At 41.0% G+C, this 16916-nt stretch overlaps 1 protein-coding gene and 1 long non-coding RNA gene across 5 annotated transcripts; both read right to left on the reverse strand.

Moving 5' to 3' along the window:
* Window positions 1–409: 409 nt before the first annotated feature.
* On the reverse strand, window positions 410–5119 carry LOC114092227 (uncharacterized). Of its 2 annotated transcripts, XR_003582652.2 has the most exons (3): window positions 4574–5119; window positions 2023–2132; window positions 410–1070 (listed from the first exon to the last, which is right to left on the reverse strand). It is a non-coding gene; the product is annotated as an uncharacterized lncRNA (long non-coding RNA). The 2 variants fall into 2 exon arrangements; XR_003582653.2 differs by lacking the exon at window positions 2023–2132.
* A 1097-nt stretch (window positions 5120–6216) lies between these two features.
* Window positions 6217–16644, reverse strand: Dyrk3 (dual specificity tyrosine phosphorylation regulated kinase 3). 3 transcript variants are annotated; one of them, XM_071600127.1, is made up of 4 exons: window positions 16424–16479; window positions 15058–15246; window positions 14390–14501; window positions 6217–8798 (listed from the first exon to the last, which is right to left on the reverse strand). In XM_071600127.1, the coding sequence occupies exons 3-4, from the start codon at window positions 14471–14473 to the stop codon at window positions 7224–7226; spliced, it is 1659 nt and encodes a 552-aa protein (XP_071456228.1). In that variant the 5' UTR covers window positions 14474–14501; window positions 15058–15246; window positions 16424–16479; the 3' UTR covers window positions 6217–7223. The 3 variants fall into 3 exon arrangements, with proteins under 3 accessions (XP_071456228.1, XP_027790614.1, XP_071456229.1); XM_027934813.2 differs by lacking the exon at window positions 15058–15246 and having other exon boundaries at window positions 16424–16644; XM_071600128.1 differs by lacking the exons at window positions 15058–15246; window positions 16424–16479 and adding an exon at window positions 16369–16419.
* Between the last annotated feature and the right edge of the window lie 272 nt (window positions 16645–16916).

Consider the following 16916-nt stretch of genomic DNA (forward strand, 5'->3'; position numbering starts at 1 on the left):
CTTGAATGAAAGGGGTTTAATGAGAAGGAACTGGAACCAAGACAATGTGGGACATCTGCTCAAAAACTGTAGGAAAATGTCTCAGGATGCAGTTTCTCAGCCAGTTCCATGTATTCACTTCAGTCTTGGGCTCTGACCAGTTGTGCTGATGGACGGAAATGAACAATGTTGAGGGGCTGAGGTTGTGGCTCAGTGGCAGAGCACTTGCCTCCCACATGTAAGTCACTGGTTTGATCCTAAGCACCACATAAAAATAAACAAAATAGAAATATTGTGTCCATGTATAACTAAAAAATAAAAATAAAAAAGAAAGAAAAGAAATGAGCAGTGTTGATTTGGCAACCAGAGAAAACAGCAAAGCAGCGAGCTAGATGTTGAGGCAAATGGGGGACGGGGCATGGGAGCCAGATTCTACTGTTAATTCCTCTTTATTGGTTGCTTTCAATGGCTAATTGAAGTCAGAATCAGTTTGGTGAGGGAGCAGCAAGGGTCAAACCCCTGCTCTGAAATCCAGGTGAGAGAAACCTCAGGGGAAGCTCATCTCTCCTCCAAGGTCAGCAACAGGGAGTGGAGCCAAGCAGAGGATGGCATGTCTTCCTCACCTCTCAGTCCTGCCATCTTCCTCCCCCTTCAGCTCAGAACCCAACCCGGACTGTACTGCACACTCAGAACATTCTCTCGAAACCATCCCCCTTTTCCACCCGACTTACTTGCAGATTTATACAAATTTTAAAATCAGAACAGCCTGTAGGTCACTTCTTGGCAATTTCCCCTAAACCCATTGCCCAGCTTTTGTTAAATTCTGAACCTGTGGTCTACAATGCTGTCCATGCTCCCTGACCTTCAAAAACACCACCGGAGTACTCCCTTGGCACATAAAACATGCTCCATAAGTCACTGTTGAAAGAATAAACGCGTCAACAGGCACGTATGAATTTGCTTCAAGAAGAGCAGAGGTAAATTGGGCTTGGGCCAGGGCTCCGCCCTCTGCAGTGTTCAGACTGGGTGTCCTGGATCTGTTCCGCATCAGTTCACCAGCAGCAAAGATGCAAAGGTAGGCCAGGTGACCTCTGCAAAACAAAGCCAACCTGTCAAACTGTGCCCATGCTATGGTAAGGTCAAGTTTGGTCTTTAGTCAGTATCAGCATGGTCTGGCTGCAGTCACTTCATGATTTTTGCCTTTGGACTGACAAATTCCTTCCTGTAGCCCTCACTGCACTTTTCACTGCCTTTTTTTAACCTGATAGTTTTTTGTCTTAAATGGCATAAAATGTCATGGCAGTGCTGTGTACTTGATCATGGGTTAATTTTAACATCTGTATTGAGGGCTAGATATTCTTTTAAGTTCTGCCTGCCTTATAGTCCCACCAGCAGCAGTCAGTTTACCCAACATGCAGTTGCTTCCTGTGAATATGTGAAGGCCCATCTCTAGCTTTGGCCAAGCTCCTGTAAGGCAGAAAGTCTGTTCAAGAACCTGGGGGGCAATTCAAGGATGGCAGAAGGCAGTCCCTGAGTTCAGTGTCCAATTAGCTCCTGTTGCCAGGGCAATAATGGCCCAGGGCCAGATCAGAAGAGGCTGGAGCAGAGAAGCCCAAAGGCCCCTAAGCACATTGTTCCCTCTCTCCTTCCATTTACTCAGTTCTACCACAGGCCAAGGCAGGGGCCTTAAAAAACACTTAAACTTCCCAAATAAACTGTACTCTGGGAAGCTGTCTGTGAGGCTTTATCCCTAAACTAAGTTTGGACCCCAGAGGGTCCATGTGAGGCTTCCTGATGGGACTGCTAACAGCAGGGTTCCCAAGAAGGTGTTCATCCCTGAATTCTACACATTTCCTCAGTTTCCTGTCCTCAGCAATGCCACAGCTCGCAAACCAGCCGGGTGACAGCAGCTCTGGCCATTTAGAGGAGCACTGGCCTAGTCCTGGCAAGACTGCTTCTCCTCTGCTCCCTGCCCTACCCCAGCACTGCCTTTGTTGAGCACTGTTCTTTCTTTATCATCCCATCAAGTCAGAGAGTCTGTACCTGCAGCACAGCCCAAATAATCCAGAGTGACTGGTTCTCACCCTGCTTCAGGGACAGGGTGGCTTCAGCGTGTGGCACTCAGGTCCTGCTGAAATGGCTCTATGCCTTGGCTGTGAAGCAATCACAAGATACTAAAAAAATTCTCAAAACAATTCCTTTATATATTTTTCAAAAACAAACATCCCAAAATAATAATAAGAAACAAAACAAAACACTGACTCATCCATGCTAAGCTGCACTTTCCAGAGGAAGCGTGTCAGCAGGCTCAAATGAACAATGATAGAATCCCATGACACCAAAATGACTTAAACCTAATGGTTTGGAGGCTGACATTCTGAGCTAAAATAGCCACAGAACACCATTTGGCCTTATCTGGGGCTCTGCTTTCTCTATTTGTGTCTATTTGTGTGGTGGCAGAGGAGGTAAGAATCTTTCTAGTCTCTCGTCAGGCATGCTTCTCCTGTTATAGAAAAATATCAGAGCTTTGGCTCAACTTAGCAGTGGGTGAGCTATATTAAGAAGTATATCCAGCTCTGTCAAAGTCTAGACAATATATTTGTGGCTCTGGTTTATCTCAGGAGTTATGGATCTCAGGAACCAGCGAGCTTTTAGTCCTTACATGGATGGGTTTACTGTGATACTCAAAAAATTTTCTCATTAAAATCAGCAGGCCTAATTCAACAGACACTTGGAAAGGGTTACCCTTCATCAAGCCCAGAAGTTCTTTTAAATTCTTGGGCTTCAGGAAGTATAGATTGAAATCGAAAGAGGGACATGATGAAATAAGGATAATGAAAACATTATTTAAAATTAGGAGGTTGATATCTGGCAGAGGACAATTCTTCCTCGACTTGCCAAGCCCTGGCCTTTTCTCACTTATTTGTGTGGGCTCCAGTTTTGATATCACAGCTGTCTGCAGTTGCTCTATGTATAGGCAGTGTATATAGATGCATCATGTCCAGTGATTCTGAAGAGGCAGAGGAAGACATTTGCTGGCAATCCTGCCTAGTTCAAGGATAAGTACTTATCCTTAATTCACAGATGAGAAAAAGCATATGGAGGCTGTCTAGAACAATCATTGTCACCTTTCCAACTTCCATGCTCATGCTGATGACATCAAATAATAGATGCAAAAGAAAGAATTAAAAATAAATGACAAAGTTTTCCATGATTCATTAAAACAATAGGAGTGCTCTGTCTGGAAAGCTTACAACCATTTATCAGCTGCTACCTAAAATTTAGCATTTAACTTTAATTATGTCTAGCTGGGAATTAGACAAAATCAAAGGTATTTTAACATAACCAGTTGCTACAGAATGAAACTGTTTCATGGTTGAAATTTGTATTTAATTTTCTGGTTTCTGACCATGCAATAAAGCCCATTCTTAACAGATTAAATATCATAAAAACTAACATGCTGCATTAGCCAGTTACCCTGTTTACCCCAAACACCCTTTGACACCTAAGAAGAAAGTATGCAAATATGGTCTAAGTCAATTTCTTCTTGGAAAGAAGGTCTTGCCTAGACTTTCCTCTTTCACAGAACCCCTGTGGGACAGAAGCAGAATCCTTCATCACAGGTTATGGCTGCATTTTTCTTTTCATTGTTTCCAAGGTAATTGTGTCTGCTGTTGGACCAGAAGAAAGTGGCCTCATGTAACCCTTAGTTGATAAACTTTCCCCAAAAAGAAAGATATAAAAGATTGTACAGGTCAACTTAAAGAAGACGTGAGCATGCTCCTTGTACATGAAGGAAATGAGCTTTCATGATCTGCACATTATCAACAGGCACCCTTCTGCTGCTTGGTAAGAGCAGCAGAGTGCATCCCTAGAATGTGCCAAGCTGTGGGATCAATCCCCAGTACCACAAAAAAAAAAAAAAAGGAAAAAATTTGTTAATTCAGAATATCATAAGAACATAGGCCTGTCCATTCTGAAAGAAGAGATCATGAAAGCACATGAATGAACAGATGAATCACTGGGGGTAGAAGATGGAATACAGTGTAATAATATGAGCAGGTATTAACTGGATTAGCCAAGTCCCCAGGTTGAAAGAAAAAAAAAATTACTTTAAAAATGAAATAAAACAAAAATTCTAATCTAACTTTTCTACTATGTTAACAACAATTTGTAAATTCAGTTGATTTTGCCATTTTGGAAATCAGTAAGTCAACCCACTTGATCTGTTTAACTGACATGGCTAGAACAATAGCAACTAAAGAACAATCTAGTCGCTCACTGTAAGCCACAGCATGAATGTCGGCATGAACTTTGGTCCAATTCAGTCAGTCACTGCTAGGGCTGAGCAGAGATTCAAGTGAACATTTAAAAGAGGGCACAGGGTGACAGCCTCTAAAACCACAACTTGTTCTGAACTTAACACACCCGTAAATCTTCTCAAATCTATCTACACAGCCAGCACCAAATTTTAAAACAGCCCACTCTCCCCAAACTTGAACCCACCCGCAGAAGGCAGGCATGCCAACTTGAATGACTCTGCTCTGCATCACTCTCCTGGTTGCCAAATTTAAGCCAAAGCACATACATTCACCTTTCCAGATCTTTTAGAATTTCTCTACAGTGTCATAGGCTGTCTGCATCCTTTCACCTCAGCTCAGTCTCAGTGACCTCACAGTCCATTCACTACAGAGAATGGAGCACATGCCAGTCTCAGCTAGAGGCTCCTTTCTCTCCCAAGTTCAGGTGCAGCACTGGCTAACCATGGAGATTGCTCACAGAAACTCCAACACAGAAATCTACTGTGCGTCATTTGGGGCAGCAATCCTTTTAACCATTTTTGAGAGCAGGTCTCCCACTCTGATAACACCGAGCAAAACAACCTCAACATATGCTCTGCCTAGATAATGAGGGAGACTCTCCAACTTCTCCAGCAAGTTAGAGAATTCAGCAGAAGTTAGAAGGCTCTAAAGGAGTTGTCTATTCCTTTGCCTTCTGTAAACCAGGAGTAAATATGATCATTAAGGTTTTTAAATAATCCAGCTCTTCAGTCACCAAAAGTATCAAGACTTCCTCCTTTGGAAGAGGCTGAGGTCTCTGTTCTCACTGTCCACATCTGCATTGAAGCAGCCAGGAATAATGTGGCTAAGGTCAAAGTTCCTTAAATAATATGTCCATAGCTATTTTTCTTCCCCTCTGTGACTGTTTCATCCAATAAAGAAGCCTCCTTCCAATCTTATGGAGTTTGCAGATACTAGATTCTAGAATAAAAACTGAATGAGGTCATTCTGAGAACTGTTATGCTCTAAGAACACACACTGAGGACAGAACTTGGAGATACTTTCATTCTTGAGGAGCACAGAAGTAGAGGAATGAATAGAAAAAATAAAAATAAACAGCAGCACTGAGTGAGTTATTTAGTTCTCCACCTTTCCAGGAAGCCATTCGGGGATTTGAGGGTGATCTGGCTGCAAAATCTGTCACTCCACAGATCGCTGGGGTTGATTCAGCTGATCTGGCTAGCTAGGCAGATGTCCTCTTCCTCCCTCACTGCTCCACAAGCATCCCTCCCAAAGCTGTGTGCTCGGTCAAAGAGGACAAAGTTCCCGATAGAGGAAGACCGTTATTCAGTCAAGGGTATATGAGTAGCTGTGCTCCTCTGCTAGAACCTCCCAACAAGCTCTCCAGGTCCAGTAAGCCATTTGGCCAGCAATTAGTTGTATTACCAGCCTTCACTGTTTAACTTTCAATCTTAGCAGAGAAAAAGAAAGCCTGTTGAATATGCAATTAGGAAAAACAAAGGGGAAACTGCATTATCACAAGTTTCTGGATTTTTTAAACAATTTTCATCATATAACTGAAGTCTGCTCAAAATCTAGGAAGGTGCCTAACTCAAAATTAAAGTGGAAAAATGTGGCATATTAAGGTGATAAGTAGCTGGAAAGAGAGAAGGAAAACATTTATTAAACTGTAGCGAGTTTACCTAACAGAGGTCTGTTTCACAAGGACAGGAATCCACAAAAATCCAGCAAGCAGCTAGTCCACGGATGACCAAGGAGTTAGGAAACTGCAGTTTTCATGCTGATTCTACCTTTAACATTTGGAGGTAGCTGGGGGCAAATAAGTTGCTTTATCTTCCTTGGAGATGGAGGAGAAATAATGTATATGACTTGGCTTTAAAATGGGCCCCTGTGTGAGTCAGCTTTCTATTACTATAACAAATACCTGAGATAAATCAATTTTTATAAAGAGAAAAGGTTTATTTTGGCTCACAGTTTGAAGGTTCCACTCCATGACCAATTGGCCTCATTGCTTTGGGTCTGCAGTGGCCATTCTGGTGGGAATAACATTGTGGTGGCAGAGCAAAGCCGTTCATCTAATGCCTGAGAATCAAAGAGGAAGAGAAAGAAACGAGGGTCCCACAGTTCCCTTCAAGGTCAAATGCCCAGTAGACTTGAAAAACTTCCACCAGGACCCACTTCTTATAGGTTCTACTACCTCCCAAGAGAACCGAGGGCCGGGACCAAGCCTTCAATACAATACACAGGCCTTTAGGGAAGACTTATTCAAACCCCAGCAGTAACGTACAAGGTTTTTTGGTAAGGTGGTGAGACGTCTGTAAGATGCTTTCAGTGTTCAGGAACAAAGATGAGGCAAAATAATAGCAATAATAACATAAATAAAAAAATACTGTGCATAATGGGAAGTGAAAAACGACACCAATTGTACAGGTGACCAATAGCTTTGAGGTGCTCCCTCACCTCATATTCTGCTGTGAGCCCCTTCACTTAGAATAAGCCCACAGAATGGCCTGCCGGAGCAAGAGATCTAGCTTTGCATCTCTCATCTACAACTACCACAACTTCCCAAATTACCCCTCCAAAATGGATACTGAGGGAGATAGGAGAGGAGTAGTGAGCATATATTTTTGGTATCCCATCCATCTTGGAAGAAAGAGATTCAAACCAATAGAATATATACAGGTTGAAGTACATCTGATGATAATAAGAAAGATGCATTGACCTATAAAAAGTCATTTAATGTATATTCCAGATGGCCAATACAAGCTGGTTAGGTAATTAGCCCTTGAAGAGTTCTTTTATAGGCATATAAAAATGTTTTGTCTTGTTAAAAAAAAGAAGTCTAGTCTAACAAAAACATATCCACCAATGGGCTTGCATTGTTTTCCATTTGCAGGTTTGCAAAGTATTAAAATACATACATATGCATCTCTGAACTGTCCGTTAGCTAATCAGTTTTGGCAATACGCTGCACAGAGGTATACCACCACTGGTTTCTGACATTAAGTTAGCTTTAAGCTTACTGGCAATTCCAACAACTGGAGGCAGCTTGGAACCCAGTCCCTGGAAAGCATTCGTAGGATTAACTACTCGTTTCCCTGACACCTTTTCAATGGTGAGAGGTCTGGGCACAGACTTGCTAATCCAAGGGTGTCTTAATGCTTGAGCTGGGGTCAGGCGGGCAGAGGGGTCCCAATGAAGACATCTTTTCAGGAATTCTATAAACAAGTAGTCATCACACCCTTTCAGTGCTGTCCCCCAGTCTCTGCTGCCTGGGGGACCCCGCTTTTTACCCCTACGTGAGCGACCCCCCACAAGTACAACCCTCCCATCTGCCTGAGTAGTCACAGAGCAGTAGCGAGGTAGGCCCTTAGAGTTAATAAAGTACTTGGCACGTTTGGATTGCTCTAAAAGTTTTGGTGGTGGCATTCCTAGAAGCTCCATCATGCAAGCCAACTGATCTCCTTCATCCTCTCCAGGGAACAGAGGCTGTCCTGTTAAAAGTTCTGCAAGGATGCAGCCAAAACTCCATATGTCAATAGGTGTGCTGTAGCGGCACCCTAAGATGATCTCTGGAGCTCTGTAGAAACGAGACTGGATATATGTATAAAGTTTCTGGTACTCAAAACAACTGGACCCAAAGTCAATGACTTTAGTTGCACTGCGCCCGTGGTGTTTCAGAAGAATGTTTTCTGGTTTCAGATCGCAGTGAATGATCTTATTTTTGTGAAGAGCATCCAAGGACTGCAAGATAGATTGGGCAAATTTGCGTACCAACTGGACACTAAAGCCTTGAAATTTATTTTTTTTAATTAGCTCATAAAGGTCTATGCTCAGCAATTCAAAGGCCATGCAAACATGGTTCCGGAACGTGAAACTTTCCAACATGTGGATAACATTCATGCTACCAGTTTTATCCTGTTTTTTAAGATGCTCTAAAATCCGGATCTCCTCAGCTGCTTGACGATGAAAGCGCTTTTCATTGCGCACCATTTTCAGGGCCACATACTGTCGAAGTTTGTGATCATAGACCCGAGCTACTTGCCCAAAACTCCCCTTGCCAATAATTTTCAGCACTTCATACCGATAAGCTAGATGGTCTCGAGGGACATGAATATAGGCCCCATCGGCATCATCATATCCCCCATTATTGGGACCACCAACAACTCCATGTCTTTTCTTGGCATTTGGACCAACAAAATAAATTTCTGGGTAATTGATGATTTCCAGCTTCTCATAAGCAGTGAGGTGATGTTTGTACTGCTTCAGCGCTTGCTCAGGGGTCAGAGGTACCACTTTGGGTGCTTTGGATGAACTGTTAGATTTAATTATATTTAAGCTATCTGAACTTTTCCCTTGAGAAACAATTGGAGAGCATTTTTCAGAGTTGGTGATGCCATCTGACTGAAGAGTGCCAGATTTGCTGCTACCAAATTCTTGAAACAGCTGTTCTACTTTTATCTCACCTCCATTCATAAAGTGCTGAGAATGCTCTCTTGTTAAATGCTCAGTAGTGATCTGTAAATGAGAAAATGAATACAATGTTACAGATACTAGTAAGAGGAAGGGACCTTCCCTCCAACCTAAGAACATCAAAATATGTTCAGTTGTGTTAGTTTTAAGGTTAAAATGACACAAAAAGGATACAATGAGCAAAGCAAGGGTCTCCTAATTAATCCTGACTTCCTGAAGATTAAGTCCACCCTAATCCTGCTCAAGGCAGGATGATTGTCTTCCCATCCCTTGGCATGCTAGGTTCTTTCTCATAGGTCTGTCTTATCCTGAGAATCTTTTCATCCCTCCCCCCATTCACTCTCATCCTCTACTCCTTCAGACCCAATTTAAGTCCACTCTCTTTCACTTAGAACTACTTCAAGCCCATAATAATTAACTTCATGATTTAACTGCAGCCTACACCACATGATTCGCTCTTGATTATATATACTGTTTAACATTATGTACTAATTATTTCAAGTATCTTTATGGTTCTGACCTAGCCTCCTCATCAACCCCCAGGTCCTCAAATACATTACTGCAGCCTTCTAACAGCACATGAAGTCATGGAAATTCTAACTCTTGAAACCATCTGGGCCAACTTTCAATGTAGCTGATAAATAACCAAGAATCCGAGGCCCCTGAAGAGCTTTTTCCAAGTGCCTCTGAGATAAAGGAGTGCTACTCTTTTACCTCAATTTGCTTACACTTTTCTTGGAAGGAACAGTATCCCAGAGAAAAAAGTTCTACTTATTTCTCTGAATTAAAATAGGATTCTGTGAATTGAAACAAGATTCTTTGAAATATGACTAAGGAAAACAAAAGCAAAAGCAAAAATAGCCAAACACCTAAAAATAATTAATAGTTAGATAAAAAGGGTAACTGTGAGCTGATGAATGTGCTAACTGGCTTGAGAGCATAACCATTTCTTATCCTAGTTGGATGTGGAGGCTCATGCCTGTAATCCCAGAGACTTCAAAGGCTGAGGCAGGAAAATCTCAAGTTCAAGGTCAGCCTCAGGAACTTAACAAAGCCCAAACAATTTAATAGGACTCTGTCTCAAACTAAAAAATAAAAGAAAAAGGGTTGGGGATATGGCTTAGTGGTTAAGCACCCATGGGTTTAATCCCCAACATCCAATTATCAACAACAACAACAAAAATCATGATGTATACCTTAAATATAAATATTTAAGGGAAAAAACAAAATTGTTCAGATACATTAATGAGCTAAGAATAAAGAAAAAAATCTATTGTTAAAAAAAAAAAAAGTGTTCCATACTTAAAAGAACGTCTGTTTTTTTCCAATGGACCCTAATCTGACTATTTCAGGGGACCTCCAGTATCAAAGACAAAAATTCCAGAAAAGCTCTAAACTTGTTAAAAATCTCCAAAAATATAAGTTAAAAAGTAATCAAACATTTAAAAAATTTGAATTTTAACTTAACCTAAGTAAACCAAAAGTTATATATTACCAAAACTAAAAAAAGAAATGATACAAAAATGAAAACCCAAATAACAAAAAAGGATAAAAATTTTCAGTGTTGGCATATGTCAAATAGCCCCTGATCTAGTTATAAAAGCAGGACTTAGTCCCTTCCTGGTCCTTTAAAAATAATTTAATCAATTTCAATATTTATAGAGTACTTAAGAGTTACATGAACTATCATAAAATCTTAAAACAAAACTGAAGCAACCAGTTTGATTATGGCCACAATTTGGCATTTAGCTTTAAAGAGGCCAGATATGGGCACGCTGTGGTTTTTCTGATACTAAAATAGAAGAGAAAACAAATAGGCCTGTAGACACAGTCCCAATAACCTGCTAAGACAAATGCAATGCAACATCCTTTTTATCAATAATTATGTCAAACAACTATTCCTGTTTGTAGGGATGAAAAAACAGAAGTGGTTCACAGTCACCCATCCAGTATTCACTGGAACACTCAGAGTTTACAACTTAGCACCTATGCTAAAAAACAGATTTTTTTTTTCCTTACAGAACTACTATGTATTAGGGAATAAATTTGGCTGAATGAGGAAAGAATTATAGTTATTTGGTTCAAGTTAGATTTACATAACAGAAAATGAACATCTGCACACCATCTTTGCCTGTTTTCCTTAAAATTTTTACTACCTAATTTTAATGTACCTAAATATTTACTGCTATAGCTTTTGGAACACATTCTAAAGAATGAAGTTAGAAGACCCAGGTTTGGGTACTGGCTATAGTACTTAAAAGCTGTAGGTCTCTGGACAGGTTATTTGTTCTTCATCTTTTTTTTTTTTTATCTATATAACATGAATAATAATACCTAATTGCAGGATGTTGTGTGGATCAAACTATAATCAATAATACATGTGAAAGACCCTCACAAACTGGAAAGCATGTTCAAAATACTAGTTATGATTAGGCAAAATTCTCAATATAATAAGGTTTAAATTCCTACACTCTCTCCTATTCCCTAATGATTTCTCTGTGGTGGCTTCCTCAATCTCAGTCTCCCTCCACTAAGCATCTAAATACAGCTTCTGCCCAATGTGGGCCCACTCAACAGGCCTCCTCACGAAACATCTCACCCACTTTCTCCCTAGCACAAAGCCTGCTTTCAACTTGCTATACAATTTAATGTGCTACCTCTCCAGTGATATTTGAACTTTAACGGAAAACAATGCCTTAACCCAAAAGAATGCCTCTCTAAGAACTGCAGTCCTCAATGACAAGCTGGTAGGAAAGGTATTTGTGGTCCAGGGTCCATCCCTGGAAATTTCACCTACTCTGCCTACATATAAGACTGCCCTTGCCTTGGGCTGGCTCTGGAGGTCTTCATTTGTTTGTGATAAGAGAGGGTCTCAGGCACAGTAAGTTAATAAGAACAGAAATCTAATAGAAGTTTAACTTCCATAGAACTATTACCATAAGATGAAGGATGTCATTGGGATTTCCTGACTCATGGTTTTACCTTAAAGGGAGACTCAATCTCTTTCTGCAAATAAGCCTTACTTTGCCCTCAGGAAGAATACAGAAGTATCCAAATTTCATGTAAGAACCCTTGGAATACCTAAAAATGGCTGTTGTATCCCTGACCCCACCATTCTTCTGCAAGTTCATCATTTCCTTCAACTATTCTCACCTTGCCCGCCATGTGTTGGGTTTCCTTAATACTCTGTTCACATTCTTTTTATGGGCTGTACTTTATGTCTCTCTTAAGGTGTGGCTTCCAGAAGAGAACATACTACCCAGGGTGTAGTCCGCTATGGAGTATAGAGGTTTGCATTTCCAGCAAACCTGCAGAATTCCAGGAAGGAATTTTTCCAAACAGAGGAAGTGGTTCTTTCCTTATCTTTCTCTCCTTTCCTGTAAATAATTCAAATACTGGCCTGAATTAATTATATATCAAGTCTTCTGTGCTATAAATAAAACCTTCCTTCCACTGTTCTCAGAGAATCTATAGTGTTCACATGTTAACATGTAATAATTATAAAAAATTCCGGTCTAAGGTTATAATCATAATAGAAAATATTTTGATACCATGTAATTATTTCCAGAGATCCAGACTTACCATGTTTTCTTTCTTTCTCTCTCTCTCTCTCTCTTTTTCTTTCTTCCCTCCCTCCTTTTCTATCCTCCCACATTGGGAATTGAACCCACAGTTACTTTACCACTCACCCACACCTCCAGTCTCTGTTTTATGTTATTTTGAGACAGGGTCTTGCTAAATTACGTGCGCTTGCCTCAAACTTGTGATTTTTCCTGCCTCAGCCTCCTAAATTGCTGGGATTAAAGATGTGTGCCACTAAGCCTGGCCATACTTTATTTCTTAGGAATGCCTCATATACACATATAAAATGTGAATTTGGATGTTTCAAATACAACCTTCTACTGTATTATTTGAGTCCTAAAAATCTTGTTGATAATTCAGAGGAATAGTCTTCTCATCCAGATTTAAAAAACCTACCCTTTACCTACCTCCTGACCCTATCTTTATCCCTGCAATATAGAATTTAACCCAGTAACAACCTTTAGGTCAATGATTTAGTTTATAATGAGTATGTAAGAGCATCTAGAATAAATGACAAAGCTAAAAGACTTTGTGAAAAGAGCAATAGGACCTCAGGATAAAGTCGTAGCATAATGAACTATAAGTGCCACCAAGAGGTCAAACTTTTTTTTTTTTTTAGTAAAATTTGTAAAGATACCATTGCATTAGAATCTAAAAATCTATGCTTCCCAAAATTGTTACTCTGAACACTAGGCAATAAAAAATTCATTTTGATTTTGAAACATATAATTTAAGTGACCTACTGGAAGGTTATCAGCATGGATCAACCCTGAATTGATGTTAAACTGAAATCAGATGTTAACACACCAGCTCAACTGTAATCAGCATCCTACAATGATCTAGTACTGGCATCATGAAATCTAATGGTCAACACAAGTAGACATAGTTCTTCTGGTTCTTGGAAGTTTTTAAAAAGAAAGAAAATGCAGAGAATGGAAATGAACCCTGCAGAGAACGAAAAGAAACCCTACTGTACTCCAGAAATGGGTTGACCACCCTTCCAAATAATTTTAGCCCATGATTTGTAATATTATTAGCCTTGAAAGGGGTAGAAAGTGTTAATTTTAATAGCAAAAACCTGGAATGGAATAGGAATAATGCAAGTAATTTTTGCCACATAGTAACAATTTCAGATTAGGTATAGTGAGGCACGCCTATAATTCCAGCAACTCAGGAAGCTGAGACAGGAGGATCAAAGGCTCAAGGCTACCCAGGGCAACTTCGTGAGACCTTGTCTCAAAACAAAAATTGCTCTGGATATAGCTCAGTGGTACAATGCCTGCTTACCATGTATGAAGCCCTTGGTTCAATCTCTGATGGGGGCAGGGGACATAACACAACATTTTTTTTTCAGGTCTTAAACACAGAAACATGAAGGAGAAATGTTACAAATTAAATTCAAGTATTCAATATGTTCATTAGGTGATATGTGCAATTTAAGTCAAAGGATAGTTTCTTCTTGTCTTGAAACTTGTTCAAACCTTGCTCTGCCTACTGGTCTGTGTATGCTGAGGAAATGTGAATAAATTTTATCATTATCTTCTGTAAAACAGCATCAAAAGCTAATGTCTACAGTTCCTAAAATGATTAAATGCATCAAAAAACAAGCTGTATTGTTCAAGTTTAATTTATGAGTTATAAAATGGTTCTTTTTAGCATACTAATAAGCTAGGACTGCATTTTTATCTTGCAGGGAGAATTCTGCAGATCCACAAATTCTGAGATAATTTCTTTTGCTTGTTTTTGTTAAAAGGAGCCTTTGTGATACTCTGTATTATCCTCTACTAAAATAAATGTCACCTAAATAAAATCTTTTTCCCAGTGTCATATATTTATCTGAGTAGGAACTCAAAGAGGTGGGCTCCAAATCAAAATGATTTTGAAAAGCTAAACCTGGACAGCAGAAACTGTTTTTCCAAAGCCAGAAGAAATCAAAAGAAACAACAACAAAAGAGTCTGTGTTGCCAGTGATACATAACCACACCTTGAGTATTATTTAGTACTTTATCTTTTCCAAGACAATTAGAACACAAAGAATTACGTCCTTTACTTACATGCAGTCTTCTGGGTGGAGGCGGCTCAGAAGGATTGCAGAGTACATTAGAACAGGGTGGGCACTTGGTTTCATCTATCATCATGAAGGTATCATAGACACCATCCCCCAATCTAGTTGAAAGGATTATAGATAAGATCTGTTAGTAAGGAAGATATAAATCACCTTTCTAAAACCTAGTGTCTTAATTGCTTCATACCTGCTACAAAAAACAGTTAATAGAAATAAGTGTCCACACTGCATTTTGGCATTGAATATAAAAAACTGGGGCATTTGACAAATGATCCCAAATTGTCTTTTCCTTTTTTTTTTTTAAAGAAAAAATAGCATTTCTAGATTTACATTTTAAAATGGTCAAAACTCAGATTACCTGTTGTGAGTATTGCTAAAAAAAAAAAAAAAAATAGGAACTATAAATTAACTTACTACTTGAAAATGAAGGCTAGTTTGTATAGGAATCCTAAAAACCAGAAAGAAAGTGTGACAGAGATGATCGTTTTTTCAGCCTGAGACATGGATTCTAATCTCTATCTCTGGCTGGGCTGTCTTCTCCTCTGAGCATGTTTACCACATGTTGATGGAAAGAACAGTTCATTTACACACTTTTGGGTCTAATTGCAAGAAATAAAAAGCCTTTTAGAGCCGTCTTCTCTTTATTTGTTTACTTACATGCTTACAGCTACCCAACTAGTAGAAAAATACAGTGAATACTATAGCAGACAGTTAAAGGAGTGCTTCAAATTACAAGATGTACTGAATTTTGTCTCTATTCCCACTTCATTTCCTGGTAGATGGGGGAGGCAAAATGCTCAATGATTTAGGATCATTTCTCTGTTCTTTAGCACTGTGGCTTCCCGACTGCAAGGGAACACAAAAGACAGAGAGGATCTATTTAATCCACAAGATGGCCCTGGAATAATGTATTTCATCTGCCACCAAGAACATGGATTTTCCAATTAAATACATGAGCATTTCACTGTATCATTTTATGTGATATAACCATGAATAATACAACAATGACCCTGTTGCAGGGGGAAATTTTTTTTAATGCCTTTAAAAATCCTGGAATATTTTAGTCACCCTTAAAAACTGTTTTATAAAATTAGTTCTAGATGTGATTACTGTATTAAAGAAATACAAAGGGTAAAAAAAAAAGTACAAATGTTTTTGAAATGTTCTTTTAAAAAATGCTCATTCTTAATAGAATTATTTCTAATTTTTAACAGAGAAATGCTTCACGGACAGAAACCAAATAGTCTGAATGGGACCGACCTTTTGCCTTAGCATGATAAGACAAACAGGGAAAAGCATCCACATTTACTGAGAAAAAGACGCTAAACACTTGGAAGATTTTCCTACTAACAGCAAATTAACCACAAGAAGGCTCCATGCAAATGCGGCGGAGGGCGTGTGGGTGTGGGTGTGGGGGTGGGGGTGGGGGTGGGGGTGGGGGTGGGGTGGGTGGCTTCTCTCCACTTAGGCGTAAAATACAACGCAAGGTGGAGAATCTTAAAATAGGATCCGGCGAGAGCCTTACGCCGCACAGTCCGTTACCTTCAAATACCAAGCTAGACCGCACCCCTCATAGCAAAACCCCAAGAGTTCAGCCCTGGGTTATCTGCTCTGAGCAACAGGGCTCCTTTCAAAGGTATAGCTCCCAGACTACCCAGCTTTGCTTAAAAAAAAAAAAGAAAGAAAGAAAGAAAAGAAAAGCCACGAAAAGTCCCAGGTTTCTGGAGTTCCTTGCCATATCACCGATCTAGGGTTTCAGAGACAGCCCAGGGGTCGTAATTCTTCCTCTAACTCCGCTCCAGCCCCCTCCCCCACTCACGGTGGGCTGGGGACGGGAGGGGGGACGCTGATGGAAAAGAAGGGAGGGGGCCTGTCCAGGGAGGGAATCAGACCCCTTCCCTCGTCCCTCCTGCTGGGGGCTCGCTAGATCACCAGTCCAGACCCTCCCCGACCCCCGGCCTCGCCTACCAGCGCCAAGCGCTCACTCTGGCACCCCTAGCCCGTTACCCCGCGGCGCCGTTACCTTCGCTGCTGGGGAGGGAGCCCGGCCCCGGGCGGACCCGCATCCTTCCGGCCCGGCCCACGAGCAGTGCCTCCCATCTTGAGCTCCGGACCCCCCGCGGGGGGAGGGGCGGCGGTTGGCGGACTCGGCGGGCCGCGTCCACCTGCGCTGTGAAGGCTGCCTCCCGGGCGCGACGCTTCCCCGGGGATTCTCTGCCAGACACTGCAGCTCCGCGCGCCTTTGCTCGCTACTAGCCAGGACTGGGAGGAGGGAGACGGAGCGCAAGGGCGGGAGGGGGAGCGGCATGGTCGCCTAGCAACCGAGGCACGCCCCGGGAAACGCCTCTGCGCAACTACGCTCTGACGCACGGGGGCGGGGCGCTTCTCCGTGTCTTTAGCGCTGTCGCTGGTGATTAAAGGCGAGAAGCACGCGTCCTGAGCTGCCTGCTTGGGCTGCTGCGCGCATGGTTAGGGCACGCGGCTAGGGGTGGAAGAAAGGCCCGGGGAGAAGATTT

This window comes from Marmota flaviventris, chromosome 12 (assembly GCF_047511675.1).
Source record: "Marmota flaviventris isolate mMarFla1 chromosome 12, mMarFla1.hap1, whole genome shotgun sequence".
Lineage (NCBI taxonomy): Eukaryota > Metazoa > Chordata > Mammalia > Rodentia > Sciuridae > Marmota > Marmota flaviventris.